General features: G+C 40.8%; 1 protein-coding gene across 1 annotated transcript in view; it reads left to right on the top strand.

Moving 5' to 3' along the window:
• Positions 1-25,000, top strand: part of LOC143037511 (ubiquitin-protein ligase E3B) — a 38,269-nt gene that overhangs the window by 1,554 nt on the left and 11,715 nt on the right. Inside the window, exons 2-17 of the mRNA XM_076205862.1 lie at positions 1-155; positions 1,472-1,618; positions 2,076-2,178; positions 2,421-2,645; positions 4,824-5,012; positions 5,090-5,281; positions 5,410-5,628; positions 6,191-6,425; positions 10,606-10,777; positions 11,140-11,236; positions 11,594-11,788; positions 13,512-13,666; positions 14,546-14,682; positions 15,095-15,258; positions 16,946-17,083; positions 22,392-22,646. The exon at positions 1-155 is cut by the window's left edge and continues 14 nt beyond it. Of these exons, the coding sequence (XP_076061977.1) occupies positions 1-155; positions 1,472-1,618; positions 2,076-2,178; positions 2,421-2,645; positions 4,824-5,012; positions 5,090-5,281; positions 5,410-5,628; positions 6,191-6,425; positions 10,606-10,777; positions 11,140-11,236; positions 11,594-11,788; positions 13,512-13,666; positions 14,546-14,682; positions 15,095-15,258; positions 16,946-17,083; positions 22,392-22,646 (2,778 nt within the window). The remainder of the gene's footprint in view (positions 156-1,471; positions 1,619-2,075; positions 2,179-2,420; positions 2,646-4,823; positions 5,013-5,089; positions 5,282-5,409; positions 5,629-6,190; positions 6,426-10,605; positions 10,778-11,139; positions 11,237-11,593; positions 11,789-13,511; positions 13,667-14,545; positions 14,683-15,094; positions 15,259-16,945; positions 17,084-22,391; positions 22,647-25,000) is intronic.

Genomic DNA, 25,000 nt, shown 5'->3' with positions numbered 1-25,000 from the left:
GGTGGGACGGATGTAGGGCGGGATGCCTTTCTGGAAGCTGCAAGAGAAGCCCGAGAAGAGCGAGCAGCTGAGAAAAGAAAAGATGCAGCAGCCACAGTTATTCAGGCAGTTATTAGAGGCTGGCTTGCGAGATGCAGGCTTGCAGCAAAGATCAGGTCAGTTTGAACTCAGAAACTTAGTGAAACTATAGATATATCAACAAATATTAGCATACTAGGTTTCACTTGGCTTCAAAACAGCCTCAGACTGTGAATATGTGTTCCTTGGTAAGGTTGGTTCTTTTTATCTTGCAGACCACCATTGTTGGTCCTTATAATTTTTTATTATACAACAAAAATAAAAATCCTTTAATTGCTGATGATATACGAAGTTCATGTAATTCAAATCATGGATTTTCCCTGAAACCATTGAATAGTATACTTTAGTGTGATAATAAGTACTGTAAAAAGTATTGGTGTATCATAAATGATTATGAATAGATTAGAAATAGTGCACATTTTAAGTGCAGTTACATACATTTTTTTCCATCCTTTGGGTATCTTATATCAGATGTTCAGCATGAAAGGATTTTTTAAAAGAGTCAATGTTTTCTAACAGTATTGGAAACAGGTTTCCATTAGATTTATTCATGTTATTCCAACAATTGATAAAGGAAATGATAAAGATAAAGGTGGAACTAAAAGAATATAATTTTTGGATTATGATTTTTTGTAGAGTACTATTGATTTTGAAGAAGGTGGGAGGGAACAGGAGAGGCAGGAAATGGTGGGGTGAAGAGGTGAGGATGTTAGTGGCAGAAAAGGATCATATGAAGAATGGTTTTGAAGAAGAAATGGGGAAGGATATGAAAGGTACAGAAAAAAGAGGGAGGCCAAAAGGAGAGTGGGTGTAAAGGGATAGGTGTTTGATGGAGAATTTTATATATATATATATATATATATACACACACACACACACACACACACACCATTTTTTTTTCTCATACAAGGGAAGTAGCCAAGTCAAAAGGCAAGTACTCACTCCACACATTTCATTCCCATCCACCACCCTCTCTTCCCTCTCATCATAGGTCCTCATGGATGGAAAGTTTTGAAAATAATTAATAAATGCATTGATGTGAACTGAAAAAAATGAGGAGGGCAAATTAGGTAGAGAGGAAAGGCTAAAGTGATGTTTGCTTGCTTAGTAGGTTAGAGCATAACTAATTGTGGCATAAATCAGGATTGGAGGCTGTTCAGGTCCTACCTGTCAGCAAATGAGTTTGTAGTAAAGGCATATTACATTAAGTTTCCTGCTTGAAAAAGTCCTCCTTGAGAGAATTGTCTTAGTCCTCTATGAGAAGAGAAATTCATGACGTCAAACAAAATAATATTTGTTGATTATATTATTTTGTTTGACTTAAATTGTGGATATGGTGATGTTTTATTTTCATGTCCAATGTATTTTATCTGCTTCCATTTTAAATTTACAGAGATGAATTTGATGCTCTGCTGGGGAAAGAACCTCCAGAGCAGACTCCTTCCTTACCGCCTGCAGCAGAGGTATTCCCTGTAGCTTACAAACTGATTTCACTTTATACTAGTGGAAAGGATGATAAGAGATTTGAAATATACACAAGGTCAGTGGTGTGTAGGCAGGTTTAATGTTATAGTGAAGTGATGTGTACAAATTACAGTTGATTCTTTAATAATAATAATGATAACAAATTACAGTTGATTCTTTAATAATAATAACAATAACAATAATAGTTGTTGTTGTCTTTGTTGCTTTGAGTTTCTTTGATGGGGAAAGTCACTGCCTTTTATTAGGTACTAATAATACTCAGACTCTACCATAGATCTCTTTGGGGAGAAATGTTGGACTGTTTGTATGTGTTGTAGTTGTGTGAGTCTGTTTTTATGTCACTTGTTTTAGATTAGTGCTGATGTGTTCTTTTGTAATATATTTGTAGTGAAATTAATAAGAAGTTACTTTTGAATGTATTCATAGTGCCAGTGATAATTGTTTTGTTATGTCTTATTAATGTGAATAAGATTTAAATAAGAGTTCATTATATCTGAAACTCTTGAAAACAGATACCTTTTAGCGAGCATGGATTGTGAACAGGTCAAGCTCAGTTATGTGTCCTGTGCCATGAACAAAGACCTCACTCTCAAATGGATCAAACATATGAAAGATGTGAGTTTTGTATTTAATTTTTGTTGAAGGTGTCATTAATGTATATATATATATATATATATGAAAATGTGGGTACTATATATTCAAAGATGGAATTGATATGTTGAATACTCTCAAAATTTGAATCTGACATGTTCATAATTTAAAGATAAAAATATTTCTGTAATGAATTCAATTTTGAAGATACCTTGATTTGTGATAGATTACACAAAAGGTGATACTATGTTTTTGGGTATTTTCAGACACTGAATGTGGCATGCCAGACTACAGAAAATTTGCAACCAGAAATTGCAAGTGAAGCTCGACTTTTGTCCCTCTATCTTCACCTTCTTCTCACTTTTACTGCCACCAACACCTGGAAGGCTATCAAGAACAAAGCATTTGATCCCATAAGACCTTCACTAAATAAACTTACAGAAAATATTATGGGAGATCTTGTTGCCAGAGGTCTTTATAAGACTATAAATGTGAGTAGAAGTTTTTTAGCCTTTTTCACATATCTTGTTTGTTTGTATTATTTATGTGTGTATTATGTGTGCATTCAGGAGGTGCTAAGATAAGAGGGAGGGTGGAGGGGTGTGGAGTGTATTCAGGGATGGAATGGGTGGGAATGATTTTATACCTTTTTCTTTTTGGCTACCCCCCTTGTAAGGGGGAAAAAGCCTTGGTATATGTATGTATGTATGTATGTGTGCATATCATAAAAGAGCCAAATGGGTTCGAGCATCATTACTTGCGGCAAAGATTAAGGTAACAGCAGTTCAGACCTTGCCGCCAGCAAGTATGACCAAGGGTATGGTTCATTAAATTTCACACTACAGATTCCTCTGTAAGGGGCACTGTCCTAGCCTCCTGATAGGAGGAGATCACAACATTAAACCAAGTCATATTGTAAGCCTATAAATGTGAGTAGAGGTTAGTTTTCCTTTTTTATGTATCTTATTATTGATTACATTGCATTACTACTTAATAGTTGCAAATGCAAGAAGTAACTGTTGGCTTGAATCTCACTGACTGGAAAACTGCAGCACCACAGAGGTTGGCAGTGATCCTTGGGTCCTCACAGAGATCTCTAGAAAGAAACATTGCACTGTTGTCTGTGTTGCGTCAGTGGGACAGCTTCAATGTCACTGGTTTATTGTTGTAGGAAGAGGGAAGCTGTTGCCATTTGTCTGCTGTCCTTATGTGAAAAGATCAGTAACAAAAAATAGGTTTTATTCTGCAGAAAAAAATTCTTATCATAGTCAACAAACAACTAATAAGAACAGCTACACCCTGCTGGCATGGTTTCCTACAGTCAAGAAAACAAACGTTGACACCTGGCAAACTACACTGAAAAAGGCTTAAAGAAAAATAATGGGATGCATTAAAACCACCCCAGTTTAACATGTACACAAGAAACCAAGGTTATCCCAGTAGATACATGAAAAAGATGAGCACACAGTTCTGTGCAAGAACCCTCAATCCAACACATCCATCCTATTATGTGGTGAATTATATTCAGCTGAATAGGATTTTTTTTTTATTCAAACATCTACAACAACCTACCACCTACACCATACAACACAGCTATACAAAAATGCACACACTTGGATCACAAAACCAGCACTTCAAAACCAACCTGCAAACACCCTATCCCACCATACTTCTCTAAATGTCAGTCCTACAGAAAATTCACTCCTACAGCAAACAAGAACTACATTAGCATGTCCCAAGTCCAGTCACCTCACAGACACTGAACTTATGATATATATATATATTTATATATGTATATATATATATATATATATATATATATCTATATATATATATATATATATATATATATATATATATATATATATATATATATATATATAGAATATACTTTCTTTTATTCAAGTATTTATTTGGTTATTTATTTATTCATTTACTTATTTATTTTACTGGGCTGGATAAAGTGAGAAATGAGGAGGTGAGGAGGAGAACAGGGGTGGAAAGGGAGCTGGGAGATAGGGTTGATGAAAGAGTATTAGGATGGTTTGGACACATGGAAAGAATGAGTGAAGAAAGATTAGTAAAAGAGGTGTGGAAGGCAGAGATGGAAGGAGTGAATATGAGGGGGCGTCCTAGGATGAGATGGATGGATGGGGTGAAAGGGGCATTACAAAAGAGAGGAATGTCTGTTGAGGAAGGATGGGAGAGGACAGAAAATAGGGGTGAATGGAGAATGGTTGTATATGGATGATGCTGTGATGCATGAGGGGGAGTGGGTGGGGGATGGGGGGTGAGGAAGTATGTATGAGAACAAATTTGACACAGTACAAAGGGATTTCTCCCCATCTTCTCCTTTTCTGCATGAGGGGACAAAGAGGGGGGTCGCCGAATTTATGAAGCGGCCTTGCTGTGGATGTGCTGTGTCTTGTGACACTGCTTCTGACCCAGGGCAGTGGATAGGATGCAGGGATGGCCTGTCATCCAGGAGGTGCCAAGATAAGAGGGAGGGAGGGGAGTGGAATATGTAGGGAATGGAATGTGTGGGAGTGGTTTCTATGCCTTTTTCTTTTTGGCTACCCCCCTGTGTAAGGGGGAAAAAGCCTTTGGTATATGTATGTATGTATGTATTTATTTATTTATTTGATTTGTCTTTTACCTCCTCAATACAGCAAGTCTTAGTGAGAGGGCTGTGTCGAGGAAAAGTCAGTCTCAGGGGAACAGCTGTGTCTGCTCTCATTACACTTGCTCTTCGTCCATTGGTTGCTGCTCAGTACTCAGGAAAGCTCCTCTCCATCATCACCATACATCTTTTGAGTGTACCAGCATTGCTTCACCATCTGGGAATTCTTGCAAATGAGGTAAATCATTGTTTGTTACTGTGCACTTCTAGGAAGCAGAATTAAGGACTTTTATTGAAACTGTTGTTTTCTTTCAGTCATTGCAGATATTGCTTAGCCATGAACTCTTTCGTCACGTGGTGGAGTTTGTGTCATCTGAACAGAATCTTCGGATAATATTCAACACTCTTGAGGGCCCCTATGCACTGTGTCTTTTGGCAAACCTCATCCATTTAGCATACCATGAGCGAGAAACATCTCTTCCTGGTCTGGCATTTCCAACATTTAACGTAAGTGTGCATGAATTACAACAAGATTTGTTTTGAATTCTGAAGAATTTTTTGTGTTTTGACCCAGTATTATCCAGTAATCTTTTCACAGATTGTATTTTATCTATCTCTATGCCAAAATTCTGCAGTCTGTAGTCACATGTCTGCTGGAGAAGTGTGGGGAGTATGTTACCACAAAGCAGAGCAGCTTGACCCAGTGGCACCCAGTGTTGGGCTGGTTCTCCAGGCCTCTTGACCAGCACCTGAATGATGCACTTCCACTCGTAAAGGCACAGTTGCAGTTGCTGTGGTCAGGACCAATCATTCGGATTATGTTTGGATCCTTATGGCAGCTGTGTAAAGAAGAGGTGATGTTTTCTTTTGTTTTCGTTTCTATTAATTTTCTTAGCAAGGGCCATGAGATGCTCACTGTCCTCTTCCTGTTCCTCTTTACCTCCTTCTTTCTTTTTCTCTTCTTCTCCCTCTCCCTGTACTCTGTCACCCCCTCCATCTCACTCTCCCTCTCTGCTTCCTCTCCTCCTCTATCTCCCCCTCCCTCTTTGCTTTCCCTCCTCCTCCATCTCCCTCTTCCCCCTTCCCCCTTCCCCCTTCCCCCTTCCCTTTCCTCTGTCCTCCTCCTTTTCCCTTTCTTTCAGCAAAACTCAAGGAAATATTTGACTGACATGAGGTTGTATCTGGGTACTGTGCCAACTTCTACATGTATATCTTTTCTATCCATCCATCTATATACCAAGGGCTTTTTCCCCCTTACCAGGGAGGTATTTACCTAATTGTAGTATACAGGAAAGGAGGAGCAACACTCATTGGGTTCTGTCTCCTATTCTCTAATTTTCTAACATACCTAAAGTCAAATATCTTTTCCTGTGAATGTTATTCTTTGAAAAACTAATTTATTATCAAACTTGGCAGGACACCCATCCAAACCCAGATTCTACTGTGTCATTCAATGCCAGTAACCACACAAGTTTGCTATGGAAAGCTATTGATAGACGACTCAGTGTAGGGAATGTCGGGGGAGGCCTAAGCATCAAAAGTGGGCACTACAAACTCGGAGGCCCACAAATCACCACCGTCGCTCTTGTGTGCACCATGTATCATACTGCCATAACTACACTCACGCAGTTGAAGATGGATATCTTGACAGGTAAGTGAAATTTCTCTTTGTAAGAGATTTGGTCAGGATATCAAACAAGTGAAAATGTATATACATACATATACCAAGGCTTTTTCCCCCTTCCAAGGGAGGTAGCCAAAAAGGGAAAGGCATAAAAACACTCCCACCCATTTCATCCCTAAATACACTCCACACCCCTCCCACCCTTCCTCTCATCTGAGCACCTCCTGGATGACGGGTCATCCCTGCACCCTGCCCACCGCCCTGGGTCAGAAGCAGTGTCGCAAGACACAGTACATCCACAGCAAGGCCGCTTCATTTAATCGGCGACCCCCCCTCTCCGTCCCCCTTTGCATATAAGGCGAGGACGGGGAGAAATCCCTTCAGGCTGCGTCAAAATTTACTCACACATACCCCCCCCCACCCCCCCACCCATTCCTCCTCATGCAGTCACAACATCATCCATATACAACCATTCTCCACTCACCTCTGTCTTCTGTCCTCTCCCGTCCTTCCTCAACAGACATTCCCCTCTTCCCCGAAGCCTCCTTCACCCCATCCATCCACCTCATCCTAGGACGTCCTTCATGATCACTCCTCCACATCTGCCTTCCATACTTCTTTTACTAGTCTTTCTTCACTCATTCTTTCCATGTGTCCAAACCATCCTAATATTCTTTCATCAACCCTATCTCCCAAATCCTTTTTCACCCCTGTTCTCCTCCTCACCTCCTCATTTCTCACTCTATCCAGCCTAGTAACCCCCACCATACTTCTCAGACACCTCATCTCAAACACATTCAAACTCCTTCTCTCTTCTTCTCTTATGTTCCACGTTTCTGCCCATACAGTGCTGTTGGCACAATCACTCCTTCATACAGTCTCCTCTTCGCATCCATTCCCAAATGTCTATTCCTCATTACACTCTTTAAACCACCAAGGCATTTACTCGCTTCTGTCAATCTACATTCTACCTCCACCTTCACTCCACCTTTTCCTGCTACACCAAGTATCCACCTCAACTTCTGTAATCCACATCTCCTCACCCACCTTAATTCTCTTTCACTTCCAGTCTACTCCACTTTCACCCCAACCTTCTCCTCAACTTTTACCTTTTCACTACTTCCCCCAGTTCCCACTTTCTCACACCCCTTGTACATCTCTCCCTCTTACTTTTACCCACATTTATCTTTAGCTTTCTTCTATCACATACTCTCCCAAACTCTGCCACCAGCTTCCTCAATCCCTCCTCTGACCCTGCCACAAGCGCAGTGTCGTCCGCAAACAACAGCTGGCTCACCTCCCACTTTTCTCCATTTTCTTTAACCCCTTCCATACGGTGCCGCACACGTAGGCGTCATGGACTTAGATCTCGGTGGCAGCAACCAATGCCAGCCGTACGACGTGTCGTAATAATACTCGCATCATAAAATATAGTCACCGCTTATATCGATCGTTCTCTCTTCACCCGTGAATTTTGATAACCATAGAAAATGCGATTACAAAAGAATTAGAAAGAATATCATTATGGAGGGGCGACTACAATAAATATAATCAAGACGCCGATATGGCAGCCTCGCGAATACACTCGCTCCCCATGACGCCTACGTGTGCGGCACCGTATGGAAGGGGTTAACCATCTCCAATCCCTGACCCACTACCCTAGCATTCACCTCTCGCACCACCCCATCCATGTATAAGTTGAACAGCCAGGGCGACATAACGCATCCTTGACGAAGTCCCACCTTTACTTCAAACCACTCACTCTCTCCATTTCTAATCCTAACACATGCTCTACTACTCTCATAGAAACTCTTAACAGCTCCCAAAAGCTTTCCTCCTATCCCATAAATCTGCATAACCTCCCACAGTGCCTTTCTGTCTACCCTATCATAAGCCTTTTCCAGATCCATAAAAGCCCAAAAAACATCCTTCCCCTTTCCTATAGCTTTCTGACATATCTGTCTTACCACAAAGATCTGATCTACACAACCTCTACCCGTCCTAAATCCACACTGTTCCTCACCAATTACTCCTTCTGTTCCTCTCCTAATCCTCTCAATTAAGATCCTCCCATAAGCCTTCCCTACTACACTCAACAGGCTAATCCCTCTGAAATTACTACATTCACACTTGTCCCCTTTTCCCTTGTAAAGAGGAACTATACAGGCACTACTCCAGTCCTCCGGTACTCTACCCTCTCTCCAGCAAACATTAAATAACCTCACCAACCAGTCCACCATCACTGAACCTCCCTTTTTTAGACATTCTGCATGACATCCATCCAGACCAGGTGCCTTACCTGCTTTCATCATCTTTACAACTGCCTTCACCTCATCCTTCCTTATTTCTCCTCCATTCTCCTCACTCATCACTCTCATTTTCTTCGCATTTCCCACTGCAGCTATCTTTCCTTCCCTATCCTCCTTCACATTCAGCAACTCCCTAAAATATTCTGCCCATCTTCCCCTCACTGCCATCTCTTCCATTATCAACTCTCCATCTGTACCTTTTATCTTTTCTTCCCTACTTGATTCGCCTCCTCTTCCTCTCTTAATTTCTTTCCAAAACATCTTTTTATTACTTTCAAAATTTTCTGTCATACTCCTACCCCATTTCACATCTGCTCTCCTCTTTGCCTCCTTTACCTTTTGCTTTACTTCTCTTTTCTTTTCTTTGTACGTCTCATATGACTCCCCTGTCCTCTTTTGTAACCAATCTGTGAATGCTCGCTTCTTCTCTTCTACAACCTTCTTTGTTTCCTCATCCCACCATTCACTACCCTTTCTTCTATTTCCCCCTGTCCTTCTTGTTCCACACACCATCCTTGCACACTTTAAGACTCCCTCCTTGAACCATCCCCATTCCTCCTCCACACCCATCTCTGCTCTATCCTTTACTCCCTCCCACTCCTCCTTCAGCTTCTTTTCGTACTCCTTCTCCTTTTCCTTTTCATTCAAGGAGTTCACTCTAAGAACCTCCCTACCTTTTGTCCCTTTCCTCCTTCTCCATCTATCCTCCACTCTCAGCTTACCTTCCACCAAAAAATGATCTGATATTCCCCCACCCTCTCCCCTTAGCACATGTACATCCTTAACTCTTCCTATCATAATCCTATTAACCACTACATAATCCATTAGCGCTCTATCTACTACCCTTCCCTCCACCACCCTCTCCCATGTGTACTTATGCTTGACATTTCCACCATCAACTCTCCACTACGATTCTTTCCTGGAACTCCACACTTCCCAACCACTCCATCGATTGGACCATTTCCCACCCTAGCATTAAGGTCTCCCAGTACTATTACATTGACATTTCTTCCTAAACCCTCTATGCACTCATTTAAATCTATCCAAAAGGCCTCCCTTTCTTCCATGCTCTTCTCACTGCCCGGCCCATATGCACTTACAAAGACCCACATCTCCTTTCCCAGTTTCACCTTCATCCACATTATCCTTGAGGAAAACTCTTTCCACTCCACTACCCCTTTACCTAACTCCTCACTTACTTGAATAGCCACCCCTTCCCTCCCTCGCCCTCTCTTCACTCCTGATAACCTCCCACTTACACTCCCAAACTTACACTCACCCTTCCCTTTCAACTTAGTTTCACTCAAAGCCAACACATCCAACTTTCTTCTCACAAACATACTACCTATCTCTTCCCTTTTACTCTCATCTGTACCACATCCACGCACATTAAAAGACCCAAACCTTAGGGTGCTGGCCCGAGGCCCTCCAGCACCCCTTATGCCTTTCCTTTGTATATAGGTGACATAAATAATTGGAAAAGAATGTATAGACTCAGGTGATAACCTATTACATAAGAGGGGTGCATTGGAGATGAACTGGCAGTATTATTTGGAAAGACATGTGGTACAGTCTTTGCATGGAGTAAGCAGAAAGGAATAAAAGAATAGATATAAAAGATACCGGTAGATGAAACTATCCATCCATCTATAAACTGTGCAATCAATCAATCTGTTGGCCTTGGTCTCTCTTGCAGAAGACTTGTGGCCTACAGGTAACTGGTAACAACCTCATACAAAAAGACTTCTTCCCTTGTATATTGGGTTTTGTTTTTAAAGTCTTTTAGATTATTTCAAGATTATTTTAGGTGTTTTTTCTTCTAAGTTAAGGATATAAGATGTTAGAGTAGGTCATATACTTGTTTTTAAATACAGTGTTTATATCTGTTGCCTTCACAGACTTGTGCTACAAAAGTAATCTAGTGCCTCATTTGTGGAGAGTTCTCCTCAACCTTGGGACCAACTGTGGACTCAAGAGCTTCCTTGATCTCTTGGCTGTCTCCACCAAAGCCACTGCCCCAGAGTTTCGACTTTTGATGCTGTTTTGTGACGCCACGACGCACCTTGTAACGTAAGTGGATATTGAAAGACTATTCTAATAGTAAAAGAATAAGAGTAGAGTTGATATAGTTATGGTAAATTATAACCTCTTTGAGGTAGAATATTATTGTTATTGGACCTCTTTACAGTTAGGGTGTATCTGAAGTGGGTGTGGGTTTTGACTAGCTGAACCCCTTAAAAAGGGGGATAGGTTCTTAGTGTATATCATTTAGTCTTCACAAATTATTATTTAGTTTAACGTTGTTCCATATTAATTGTGCATTGGTTAGATTTTGTTATGTGTTGTACTAAAATTGTTACAGACTAATCACTCATCTTAATTGATTAATTGATTGCAGTAGAGTATTTCAACTTAATAATTTTTTTGTTCAGAGTTCTAGATGACTTGGAGATGTATGAACAGCAGAAGCCTTTTACCTTAGCGGATTATGGATCCATGACAAATTTCCTCAACATCTTTGTATATAAAGTAAGAAAAAAACCGAACTGTCTTGTTTAAAAATTGGTCCTGTTTCCTATCTTGTTTGTATAAACTTGTGGTCTATCTGTGAAGCCAATGACAAGCACCTGCAAGTCTGTGGTCCCATGGGACTCATCAACACCTTTTTCCATAGAGGTGCTGCCCTGTGGGCCTATCACTTGTCTTGAGACTGGGCCTAAGACCTCTTTCAATTTTAACTGTATTTCATCTACCTTTTTCCCAGATTCTCATCTAAATGATAGAAAAAAGATAAAAGAAAATATTAATACTCATTTGTCTATATTGGTAGCTTCTTTTACATAGTAATTTTTTGTTAAATGTTAATTGAGATCTCAATTATCCTAGATGGTCCACAACAACCTTGTTGATGTGCGGAACGTATCAGGGAGTGCATTATTCACCTCAGTGCACACACTACTCATGTTGCTCTATAAACGCAATGCACGTAGAAATTATGTTAAAGACAACCATTGGCTCATCAAAGAAGTTCGGGTATCTTCGTTTATGGCCGACTTAGACCGTGGAAAAAAGAGTGCTCAAGTAAGTGTCATTTTTTTTCCACTGTTAGGAGGGGCCAGGATGAAAGGGAGGGAGGGGGTGAATGGGAGTGGATTCCGTGGGGATGGAATGGGTGGGAATGGATTTTATGCCTTTGTTTTTTGACTACCTCCCTTGTGAGGGGGAAATAGCTATTGGTATATGTATGTATGTAGTAGTGTTTGGGTGGTAGTGGTAAGGTGGGGTGGGTTGATCTCAAGTGTTTGATAAAGATGTGGTATACTAGACTCGAGAATATTAAGTAGAAATAATATGAAAATCTCCAAATTGAGTGTTGTATTAAGGCAACATAAATAGAATACTGCACTTCTTAGACCTTGTCCACAATGTCTTACATCATTTCATGAAGTCTAAAGCAATGTTACTGAACATATATTTCAGGATTTTTTGTAACTGTTTCTGGAATGCTATGCTATTGTCTCAAAAGAGTTTATATTGGTTTGCTAAAGTTGATGGAGACCAACAATGGGAGCCTACATGAGGTAGTCCTGCAAGACAGGTGTTAGAGAGAATCATCTCCCTAGGACTCATTCACTATTCTGGAAGTGCAACCTTGAAGGGCTGACATTTGGTCTCTGGACCAGACCCAAGATCATTATCTACATGGGACTGCTCAGCTAGACAGTATAGGGAACGACAACAACTATCTTTATCTATTGGTATATGTATGTATGTAGTAGTGTTTGGGTGGTAGTAGTAAGGTGGGGTGGGTTGATCTCAAGTGTTTGATAAAGATGTGGTATACTAGACTCGAGAATATTAAGTAGAAATAATATGAAAATCTCCACATTGAGTGTTGTATTAATGCAACATAAATAGAATACTGCAATATATAATCTATAAGGGATTTGTGGGGAAACTCCTTTCCAGCCATGGCATTCCTCAAGGAGAAGGGGCTACTTAGCCAGACAGTCTAGGGAACGACAACAACAACAACAATTGTCCCTCCATTTTTTTTTCATAAGGAGAGCTGACATCTAGCAGCTGCTTCTGTCTAACTGCTAGTTAGAGAAATAAAAATCAACCTACATTTGATACAATACAGACAACAATCCAGCATTTCTTTGTGGGAAGATCAATTGTAGGGGTCAAAGACTGTTACTGGCTACTGTGGATTTGTTGCTTTCCAGGTGATAAAACCCAGTGCAACATATAAGTTGATAATCTATGATCTAGCATATACTAAGTCAGGAAACATTTGTGAAACATTGTGACAGGAATGTAGAGAGTTCAGAGAGAGTTAATGGACAGTTTAGTTACAGTCCAAGAACAATTGCTGGGCAGTTGATTTGGAGACAGTTTAGAATGTTGTCAGAAAATACAGTTGCAGACAACCTAGAAAGGGTTATTGGACAGCTCAGGATCAATCACAAGACAGTACAGGAAAACATCAAATGAACAGTAAATGAAGCAGTAGGGGCAAACAAATAAGGCTCTTGAGCCATGCTATGGATGTGTTGTGTTTTTCTGCATTGTTTTTGGTTCTGGCAATGGGCAAGGGGAGAGATGGCTCTTCATTCAGAAGGAGCTAATATAAAGGGGAAACGAGTGGGTGTGGAATAGGTTGGGGGTGGGCATATGCCTTGGCTGGCTATCTCCCCTATAAAAGGATAGATAAGTAGATATTTTGGTGTGCATGGGGCCTCAGATATGTGCCTCTTTTTGCTCAGTGGGTTTTCTTGCCTAATTCAATCTTGTCTCTCAGATATTACTACAGAAAGTTCCTCACATCATCCCTCATGAGGAACGTGTGCATCTCTTCCGTCGCCATGTGTCCAATGAGAAGGCAGTTCTTGGCCTTACAGATGCTGCCTGTGCTACGCTACATGCTGCCCAGTCTACGCTTATCACCATCCACAGGTTGTGAACAGTTAAGACTTGTTTTACAATAATGACTTGTGTCTGGATAGTATCTTGATTCATTCTTTGGTTTGGGTTGTTTCATATTTTGTATGATTCCTTAGTCAATGCTTTTTTTGTAGTTATGACATTTATAAGTGTACACACCTCTATATTACACCATCTACTGGCTCATCTCTTGCTCTAGCAATAAGACCCCCAACACGGCTACATTTACATTTCTTATATAATTCTACACACTCATCTAAATCAGTCCAAAAGATTTCCTTCTCCTCCTCCTCATTTTTTTCAATACCAGGGTCATAGGAATTCACAAAAGCCTTTATCTCACATCCAGTCACACCTTCACTCATATTATCCTTGATGACATTTCCCTTCCCTCCACCCACTTACCTATTTCATCAGTTCCCAACATTGCCATATCTTCTGATAAATGGGGCTTGACCAACCATGTTTATGAATAGCTAAAGTACTCATATTATTGAGCATTGTATTATTGATTTGTGACACAAATATTTTTGGTTGGTTATTGTTCTTCACACAAAGATGAGTGCATGACTTGGCTGGCCACCTCTAGGAAAGAGACTTTATAGTGTATATATGTATATGAGGAAGGTCCAGGTTTGATTGTCAGAGCTTCTGGTGACTGCTGCTTGCCATCACTGAAGGCAAAGTATGCTTTAATAGTAGACAAACAACACTTGGCATGAACTCCTCATCCCACATCTCGTCAACAGTGTCATGATGTTATGTGCATGGTAACTTCTTGCTTTCTTTGCACATAAAGTCACATGCCTACCTTCCAGAATTGTGGCGCTTAAGATGTAAACACTTGACACTACACTTTGGCTGTTATGACTTTGCTGTAACACATTCCAGGGCAAGGTTAGTGGAAGATGGTTACCGGCAACTGGCATCGTTGTCACCACAAGCATTGAAAGGGGTTATCAGGGTCCGATTTGTTAACGAACAGGGTTTGGATGAAGCAGGCATTGACCAGGATGGAGTCTTCAAAGGTATAATCCAAAATTCCTCGACTTTTGGAAGGGAATTCAAAAGGCCATTGTTATCTTGAAGCTTGAAATAATTTGAAATTGTGAAAGGGAGGAGGATAATCATGAAGGGAAAATTGTTTTAGGGGCTTTTATGAATATGTGAATGTAAGGATCACGTACAATCACAATATGATTTTCACACATATTTCACTGTTGACTTCTAGCTTAGACCTCAGCCCTTTCACTACATTGCCATCCTTGATGGAGCTTGTATATATTCAGGTCTGAGGGAGGTCTTGATTGATTGAGATCTTGTCTAATGCTGGAATGAAATTCATAAATTATGTCATCATAGCAAAGAGGAAAAAAGAATCCTTTACAAATAGGTGTGTTGATTCCTTCCAGTTGTAATTCCTTCTGGTATGTATTTCAGAGTTCCTCGAAGAGACTTTAAAGAGAGTTTTTGATCCTTCCCTAAACCTGTTTCGGTTGACAAGTGAGGAGCGGCTCTACCCGTCACCCACTTCATCAATGACTGAAAATCATCTTCATCTCTTTGAATTTACTGGCAGAATGTTGGGGAAAGCTGTATATGAGGTTAGTCTATTCAGGTAGATCTGATGGAGTTGATAAAATGTAAAACGTGTATGTGATCACAGTGCCCCGACAAGTGAAGGGGCAGGGGGGGCAGTGCCCCAGGGCGGCACATTTTGGGGGTGGTGGCACTTTTGATGAAAAGAAGGTAAAGCAAATTCCCCCTAATGTACTTTTGATGTATGATTTATTTATCTTGAGTTTCGTGTATGAATGATGTGTGTATAAACGTTGTTTTGTGGATGAATGTTACATGTGAATCGTGCTAGTGACCATCAGATGTGGAAGGTGGTGGTAATGGTAGTGTATGGGGGGGGGGCACTTTTCGACTTGCCGCGGGGCAGCAATAACTCATGTCGGGACCCTGCGTGATCATGAAAGAAAAACTGTGAGATAATGTGAAGGTATTAGAAATATTAATACTTTGTGGCTGAGATGTTTCTCTAAAATTTAATAAGATAATTTGGCATTAAATAGAACAAAATCATTAAAATAATCACTTGACTGGAAAGGGTCAAGCTGCATTCATAACCATCACAGTGAGGAAGGCTTTAGTTAAACAAGTCTGAATTTAGCAGAGTTTAGGTATGGATCCAAGGTTATTTGTAGATGTATCTGTACATAATTTGTCACTGGAAGCATTCCACTGCATAATTAAAAATTAAGGACAGATTATGTCATAGATAATAATTCTTTTTGTTTGATTCAAGGTTGGCTCAGATTTCACTGACTGGAAACCTGCAGCCCCACAGTGGCTGGCAACAGTCTGTAAACCCTCCCATAGATCTCTCTGGGAAGAAACATTGGACTGCTGTCTGTGTTGTATTACAAAGGAGGAGCATGCTGACAGGAGACCTTTTGGTCCATAACTAGGTTCGATGAAAAAAAAAAAAAAATATATATATATATATATATATATATATATATATATATATATATATATATATATATGCATATAATGATAAATAAATAAACAAATAAATAAAATTATAATAATATAAATAATAAAAAGTAAATAAATAAATAGGTAAAGTTAAATAATAAACAAACAGGTGAATAGCAAATAATAATAAATTGACAGATAAATAATAATAAATAGTAATCAAGGAAATAAACAAACAATAGGAGAAGGGGAGCAGTCACTAGTTGTTGGCTTTTCATATGTGAGAAGGTGGAAGAGGTACAATTGAAGTCGTTAAAGAGAGATTTTGGGCTCAGCCTGGAGTGTCACAACAACCCATTCACCTCCAGGTGCTGCATGGAGATGATCCTTTCTACTGTTTTTCTGGCAGGATGACTACAAGCCAGTACAAATCATTGGTCCCCACAAAAAGATATATATATATATATATATATATATATATATATATATATATATATATATATATATATATATATATATATATATATATATATATATATATATATATATATATATATATACAGTATATATATATATATATAGAAGGGACCAAGGACTTTTGCCAGCCAGGTGTGGGTTTCCAGTCTGGGAAACTTAAGGCAACAAAAATTAGTATTATTCCCAGATAGATCAATGAATGAGCTCAAGAAATGTTACCAGTCATTATGGGACTTTGAGCCAATGTGCAAACATGACTTTCTAATTAATGAAACTCGCAGGAACATGTATTATGTCCCATGGATTTATTTGACTCCTTATTCTCGGCAGGGTATCGTGGTGGACTGTCCATTTGCATCCTTCTTTCTGAGTCAGGTGCTGGGAGAGCAGCAGTCTGTGTTGTACTCTTCCATTGACGAATTGCCGTCATTAGACCCAGACCTCTACAAGTCGTTAACCTACATAAAGGTAAGGGGAAGAAAATAGTTCTGCTGGAAGCCAATATTATGTTCATATAAATTATATAAAATATATAGGAAATGGAATGGGTGGGAGTGATTTCTATGTCTTTCTTTTTGGCTACCCCCCTGTGTAGGGGGAAAAAGCCTTTGGTATATGTATGTATGTACTGTATATAAATTAAATAGACACATTTATAAGTACTGTTCCTGTCACCGTCAGTCTGTTCATCTGTTTCATAGTATGTTGGTACTTGTAACATCTCACTCTAATCTCTAGTTTCATGTTTCATTGATTTTAGCATCATCAGGTTAATCTTGTGGATTTATACCTTTAACTTTGGCTACCTCCCTTGTAAGGGGGAAAAAGCCATTGGTATATGTATGTATGTAGGTTAATCTTGTTCCCTACTGTAATGGAGCACACAATACCAGCATAATTTTGTGTTTCACATTGGATACTTTCATCTCTTGATGTGGCTTGAAGAGGTGTTCTCATCTTTTCCATAGATAAAGGAATAAGGATGGTGTTGCCACAAAGGGAAATAGTGAGGGGTAAACTAACCTCATTTATCAGGATTTACTGTGGAGGAGCTGTCTTGCTGCACCATTTTTGACCCAAGGGTGATGGAGAGGTACAAGCACCAGTATATAATGAAATGCAATTGGATATAGAGCACAGATGCCAGTGCAGCATGAAATATATGGTCTGAGTGGTGGGGCTGATACCAGTGCAACATATACACATGTGCTTATAACTCTCTCCCCCTTTATAAGGGGGGGTGACAAAAAAGAAAGAAAAAAAAAGAGTGTGTGTGTGTGTGTGTGTATATATATATATATATATATATGTATATATATATATATATTCTGTTAAAAACGGCAGTGAAAAAATGATTAATTACCTTTTTCCGTGAGCTCTCAAGCTTGTGAAAAGTAGATTTCTGGTAGTGGGAGAGGGAGTAAATCAAATTTCCAAAACTCATAGGAAACACAAAAGTTATAATGAACACAAAAATACAGCACACAGCAAACAAAATACAAGAAATTAATACAAAAAATACAGCCAAAAAACAAAATACAAGCAGAACAAGTTAAATGTCAAGACGTTTTGCAGATCTTTTTGCATCCTATCTGCATCTTTTCCTTTTTCATGACTTCAACTGAGGATGCAGAAAGATCTGCAAAATGTCTTGATATTTAATTTGTTCTAATTGAATCTCCTGCCATGTTTCACATATGTATGTGTATATACATACATACATATACCAAGGCTTTTTCCCCCTTACAAGGGAGGTAGCCAAAAAGGGAAAGGCATAAAAACACTCCCACCCATTTCATCCCTACATACACTCCACACCCCTCCCACCCTCCCTCTCATCTGAGCACCTCCTGGATGACGGGTCATCCCTGCACCCTGCCCACCGCCCTGGGTCAGAAGCAGTGTCGCAAGACACAGCACATCCACAGCAAGGCCGCTTCATTCAATCGGCGACCCCCCCTCTCCGTCCCCCCTTGCATATAAGGAGAGGACGGGGAGAAATCCCTTCGGGCTGCGTCAAAATTTACTCACACATACTACCCCACCCCCCACCCCCCTGCCCATTCCTCCTCATGCAATCACAACATCATCCATATACAACCATTCTCCACTCACCTCTGTCTTCCGTCCTCTCCCTTCCTTCCTCAACAGACATTCCCCTCTTCCCCAAAGCCCCCTTCACCCCATCCATCCACCTCATCCTAGGACGTCCCCTCATGTTCACTCCCTCCACATCTGCCTTCCATACCTCTTTTACTAGTCTTTCTTCACTCATTCTTTCCATGTGTCCAAACCATCCTAATATTCTTTCATCAACCCTATCTCCCAAATCCTTTTTCACCCCTGTTCTCCTCCTCACCTCCTCATTTCTCACTCTATCCAGCCTAGTAACCCCCACCATACTTCTCAGACACCTCATCTCAAACACATTCAAACTCCTTCTCTCTTCTTCTCTTATGTTCCACGTTTCTGCCCCATACAGTGCTGTTGGCACAATCACTCCTTCATACAGTCTCCTCTTTGCATCCATTCCCAAATGTCTATTCCTCATTACACTCTTTAATCCACCAAGGCATTTACTCGCTTCTCTCAATCTACATTCTACCTCCACCTTCACTCCACCTTTTCCTGCTACACTTGCACCCAAGTATCTAAAACTATCCACTTCCTCCAGTCGCTCTCCCTTAATGTTCACTTCCAGTCTACTGCCACCTTCACCCCTTGTACATCTCATCACCTTACTTTTACCTACATTTATCTTTAGCTTTCTTCTATCACATACTCTCCCAAACTCTGCCACCAACTTCCTCAATCCCTCCTCTGACCCTGCCACAAGCGCAGTGTCGTCCGCAAACAACAGCTGGCTCACCTCCCACTTTTCTCCATTTTCTTTAACCATCTCCAATCCCTGACCCACCACCCTAGCATTCACCTCTCGCACCACCCCATCCATGTATAAGTTGAACAGCCAGGGCGACATAACGCATCCCTGACGAAGTCCCACCTTTACCTCAAACCACTCACTCTCTCCATTTCTAATCCTGACACAAGCTCTACTACTCTCATAAAAACTCTTGACAGCTCCTAGAAGCTTTCCTCCTATCCCATAAATCTGCATAACCTCCCACAGTGCCTTTCTGTCTACCCTATCATAAGCCTTTTCCAGATCCATAAAAGCCCAAAAAACATCCTTCCCCTTTCCTATAGCTTTCTCACATATCTGTCTTACCACAAAGATCTGATCTACACAACCTCTACCTGTCCTAAATCCACACTGTTCCTCACCAATTACTCCTTCTGTTCCTCTCCTAATCCTCTCAATTAAGATCCTCCCATAAGCCTTCCCTACTACACTTAACAGGCTAATCCCTCTGAAACTACTACATTCACACTTGTCCCCTTTTCCCTTGTAAAGAGGAACTATACAGGCACTTCTCCAGTCCTCCGGTACTCTACCCTCTCTCCAGCAAACATTAAATAACCTCACCAACCAGTCCACCATCACTGCACCTCCCTTTTTCAGACATTCTGCATGGCATCCATCCAGACCAGGTGCCTTACCTGCTTTCATCATCTTTACAACTGCCTTCACCTCATCCTTCCTTATTTCTCCTCCATTCTCCTCACTCATCACTCTCATTTTCTTTGCATTTCCCACTGCAGCTATCTTTCCTTCCCTATCCTCCTTCACATTTAGCAACTCCCTAAAATATTCTGCCCATCTTCCCCTTACTGCCATCTCTTCCATTATCATCTCTCCATCTGTACCTTTTACCTTTTCTTCTCTACTTGATTCGCCTCCTCTTCCTCTCTTTATTTCTTTCCAAAACATCTTTTTATTACTTTCAAAATTTTCTGTCATACTCCTACCCCATTTCACATCTGCTCTCCTCTTTGCCTCCTTTACCTTTTGCTTTACTTCTCTTTTCTTTTCTTTGTACATCTCATATGACTTCCCCGTCCTCTTTTGTAACCAATCTGTGAATGCTCGCTTCTTCTCTTCTACAACCTTCTTTGTTTCCTCATCCCACCATTCACTACCCTTTCTTCTATTTCCCCCTGTCCTTCTTGTTCCACACACCATCCTTGCACACTTTAAGACTCCCTCCTTGAACCATCCCCATTCCTCCTCCACACCCATCTCTGCTCCATCCTTTACTCCCTCCCACTCCTCCTTCAGCTTCTTTTCGTACTCCTTTTCCTTTTCCTTTTCATTCAAGGAGTTCACTCTAAGAACCTCCCTACCTTTTGTCCCTTTCCTCTTTCTCCATCTATCCTCCACTCTCAGCTTACCTTCCACCAAAAAATGATCTGATATTCCCCCACCCTCTCCCCTTAGCACATGTACATCCTTAACTCTTCCTACCATAATCCTATTTACCACTACATAATCCATTAGTGCTCTATCTACCACCCTTCCCTCCACCACCCTCTCCCATGTGTACTTATGCTTAACTTTCTTCCGAAACACTGTATTTACTATCATCAACTCTCTTTCTAGACACATTTCCACCATCAACTCTCCACTACGATTCTTTCCTGGAACTCCACACTTCCCAACCACTCCATCGATTGGACCATTTCCTACCCTAGCATTAAGGTCTCCCAGTACTATTACATTGACATTTCTTCCTAAACCCTCTATGCACTCATTTAAATCTATCCAAAAGGCCTCCCTTTCTTCCACGCTCTTCTCACTGCCAGGCCCATATGCACTTACAAAGACCCACATCTCCTTTCCCAGTTTCACCTTCATCCACATTATCCTTGAGGAAACCTCCTTCCACTCCACTACACGTAATATATATATATATATATGCAATACAAATTCTGGAAATGTGTGTTCACAAATGCAGGAGTAACCACCAGAAAAGATAAATTAACGAAGCAGAACACTTTCATATATTTACGTCTTCAGTGCTAGTATATACATACTTATACCAAGGGCTTTTTTTCCTCTTACAAGGGAGGTAGTCAAAGGTATAAATCCACTCCCACCCATTTCATCCCCAAATACTCCACTCCCATTCACCACCCTTCCCTCCCTCTTTTCTTGGCTCCTTGCTAGTACAAAGAAGAAATTACAATAAGAGGAAAAAGCTTACAGAAATATATGAGAGAACAAGCCATGGTGTAAATGAATATGATTAAATAAATCACATCTGAGCACCCTGAAGGATTGTCCTGTCCTCCATCACACTACTGGAGTCAAAGGCAGTACAATATGGCACAACTTTTCACATCAGGGCTTGATAACTGAAGGAGGTTTACCCCCACCACTTCATTGGATGGTGACCAACAACACCTTCTTCATCTGGACAAAGTACTTTATAAACCAGATTAGAATATCCCTTTTAACTTCTACTATTCTACCTTTCTGCTCCTTTATCTAAATTTTTCCTCATCCACCTATATGACTCTCTTCACTTCCCTATAGTGGAAGACAAGAATATCTCCACTGTTTCCCTGTTTGTTGCAACAAGGTAGAAAAAAGAAAATATAGTTTGATTCAGTTGCGCCCCTTGTAAAGGGGATTAAGGCCTGTGTGGGTTATAGCTCAGTAGTTTTTATTTTTTCATCATCATGTCCAAGAACATGTGATAATTATGTATCCATAAAGGTGAAATACTTACATACATTATGTCCATACATAGAAGCATACATATACCAGAAGACTCTTACCTCCTTATAAGGGAGGTGGCCAGCCAAGGCATACACCCACACTGCACCCATTTTCTACAAGGTTGAGTCATCACAAATACACTTTTTCTTTCAGCACTACGATGGTGACATTGCTGATCTGGACCTAACCTTCTCTTATGACGAAGATTACCTTGGCCAGTTAGTGAGTCATGAACTACGTCCGGGGGGTAAGGCTGTCTCCGTCACCAACGACAACCGCATCATCTACATTCACCTTATGGCACACTTTAAGCTCCACACGCAAATCAAAGACCAGACCCGAGCCTTCATCAGGGGTTTCAGGTCCATTATTAACCCTGAGTGGCTTCTGCTCTTTTCAGTTCCTGAGGTATGTGAAACCTAACAGAGCATTTTCTCTCGTTGGGGAATATTTCTTTTTATTTCAGTTGTATGGATGATATTTTTATGCATCCTGAAGGGAATTCTCCCTGTTTTCTCTATTTTCTGCATGAGGGACAGGGAGGGGGTCCACTGAGTAAGTGAAGTGGTCTTACCATGGATGTGCTGTGTCTTGCTGCATTGCTTCTGACCTGAGCAGTGGGCAGGAGACAGGGATGATCCTTCATCCATGAGCAGCTAAGATAATAGGGAATTGAGGGTGGTGGATGGGAGTGGAATGGGTGGGAGTGGGTGTGTGAATTTGACTCGACAACCTCCCTTATAAGAAGGAATAAGCCCTTGGTGTATAGAAAGATAAATAGATTATTATTGTTGTAATTGTTATTATTATTATTGTTATTATTATTATTATTATTATTGTGGGAGGTTTGGGAGGCATTGTCATTATTATTATTATTATTATTATTATTATTGTGGGAGGTTGTGGGAAGTACTGTGGGAGGTTTTGAGGATATACAGAATAGGAGGAAAGCTTCTAGGAACTGTCAAGAGTTTTTATGAGAGTAGTAGAGCTTGTGTCAGGATTAGAAGTGGAGAGTGAGTGGTTCGAGGTAAAGGTGGGACTTCATCAAGGATGCATTATGTCGCCCTGGCTGTTCAACTTATACATGGATGGGGTAGTGTGAGAGGTAAATGCAAGGGTAGTGGGTCAGGGATTGGAGATGGTTAAAGAAAATGGAGAAAAGTGGGAGGTGAGCCAGTTGTTGTTTGCAGACGACACTGCACTTGTGGCAAGATCGGAGGAGGGATTGAGGAAGTTGGTGATAGAGTTTGGGAGAGTGTGTGATAGAAGAAAGCTGAAGATAAATGTGGGTAAAAGTAAGGTGATGAGATGTACAAGGGGTGAAAGTGGCAGTAGTCTGGAAGTGAGCATTAAGGGAGAGCGACGGGAGGAAGTGGATAGTTTTAGATACTTGGGTGCAAATGTGGCAGGAAAAGGTGGAGTGAAGGTGGAGGTAGAATGTAGATTGAGAGAAGCGAGTAAATGCCTTGGTGGATTAAAAAGTGTAATGAGGAATAGACATTTGGGAATGGATGCTAAGAGGAGACTATATGAAGGAGTGATTGTGCCAGCAGCACTGTATGGGGCAGAAACATGGAACAGAAGAGAGGAAGAGAGAAGGAGTTTGAATGTGTTTGAGATGAGGTGTCTGAGAAGTATGATGGGGGTTACTAGGCTGGATAGAGTGAGAAATAAGGAGGTGAGGAGGAGAACAGGGGTGGAAAGGGAGTTGGGAGATAGGGTTGATGAAAGAGTATTAGGATTGTTTGGACACATGGGAAGGATGAGTGAAGAAAGACTAGTAAAAGAGGTGTGGAAGGCAGATGTGGAGGGAGTGAACATGAGGGGACATCCTAGGATGAGGTGGATGGATGGGGTGAAGGGGGCTTTGGGGAAGAGGGGAATGTCTGTTGAGGAAGGACGGGAGAGGACGGAAGACAGGGGTGAATGGAGAATGGTTGTATATGGATGATGTTGTGATGCATGAGGTGGAATGGGCGGGGGGATGGGGGGTGAGGTAGTATGTGTGAGCAAATTTTGACGCAGCCCGAAGGGATTTCTCCCCGTCTTCTCCTTTATGCATGGGGGGACGGAGAGGGGGGGTCGCCAATTTAATGAAGTGGCCTTGCTGTGGATGTGCTGTGTCTTGCGACACTGCTTCTGACACAGGGCAGTGGACAAGGTGCAGGGATGACCCGTCATCCAGGAGGTGCTAAGATGAGAGGGAGGGTGTGGAGTGTATTCAGAGATGGAATGGGTAGGAATGATTTTATGCCTTTTCCTTTTTGGCTACCTCCCTTGTAAGGGGGAAAAAGCCTTGGTATATGTATGATGTATGTATTATTATTATTGGTGGTAGTAGTAATAGTAGTAGTAGTAGTAGTAAGTGAAGGAGACTGGAGGAAATGGATGGCTTTAGATACTTGGGAGAGAATGTGGTGGAAAAGGAAGAGTGGAGGTGGAGGTAGAATGTAGATTGAGAAAAGCAAGTAAATGTCTTAGGGGATGAAAAAGTGTAATGAGAAATAGACATTTGGGAATGGATGCTAAGAGGAGATTGTATGAAAGGGTGATTGTGCTGACAGCACTGTATGGGGCAGAAACATGGAACATAAAAAAGTAAGAGAGAAAGAATTTAAATGTGTTTGAGATGAAAGGTCTGAGAAGTATGGTAGGAGTTACTAGGCTGCATAGAGTGAGAAACGAGGAGGTGAGAAGGAGAGCAGGGGTGGAAAAGGAGTTGGGAGATAGGGTTGATGATAGAGTATTGGGATGGTTTG

This window comes from Oratosquilla oratoria, chromosome 22 (genome assembly GCF_046742065.1).
Source record: "Oratosquilla oratoria isolate Oo_2021 chromosome 22, ASM4674206v1, whole genome shotgun sequence".
NCBI classification, from domain to species: domain Eukaryota; kingdom Metazoa; phylum Arthropoda; class Malacostraca; order Stomatopoda; family Squillidae; genus Oratosquilla; species Oratosquilla oratoria.
Note: the sequence above shows the minus strand (reverse complement) of the source record. Positions and strands in the feature narration are given on the sequence as shown.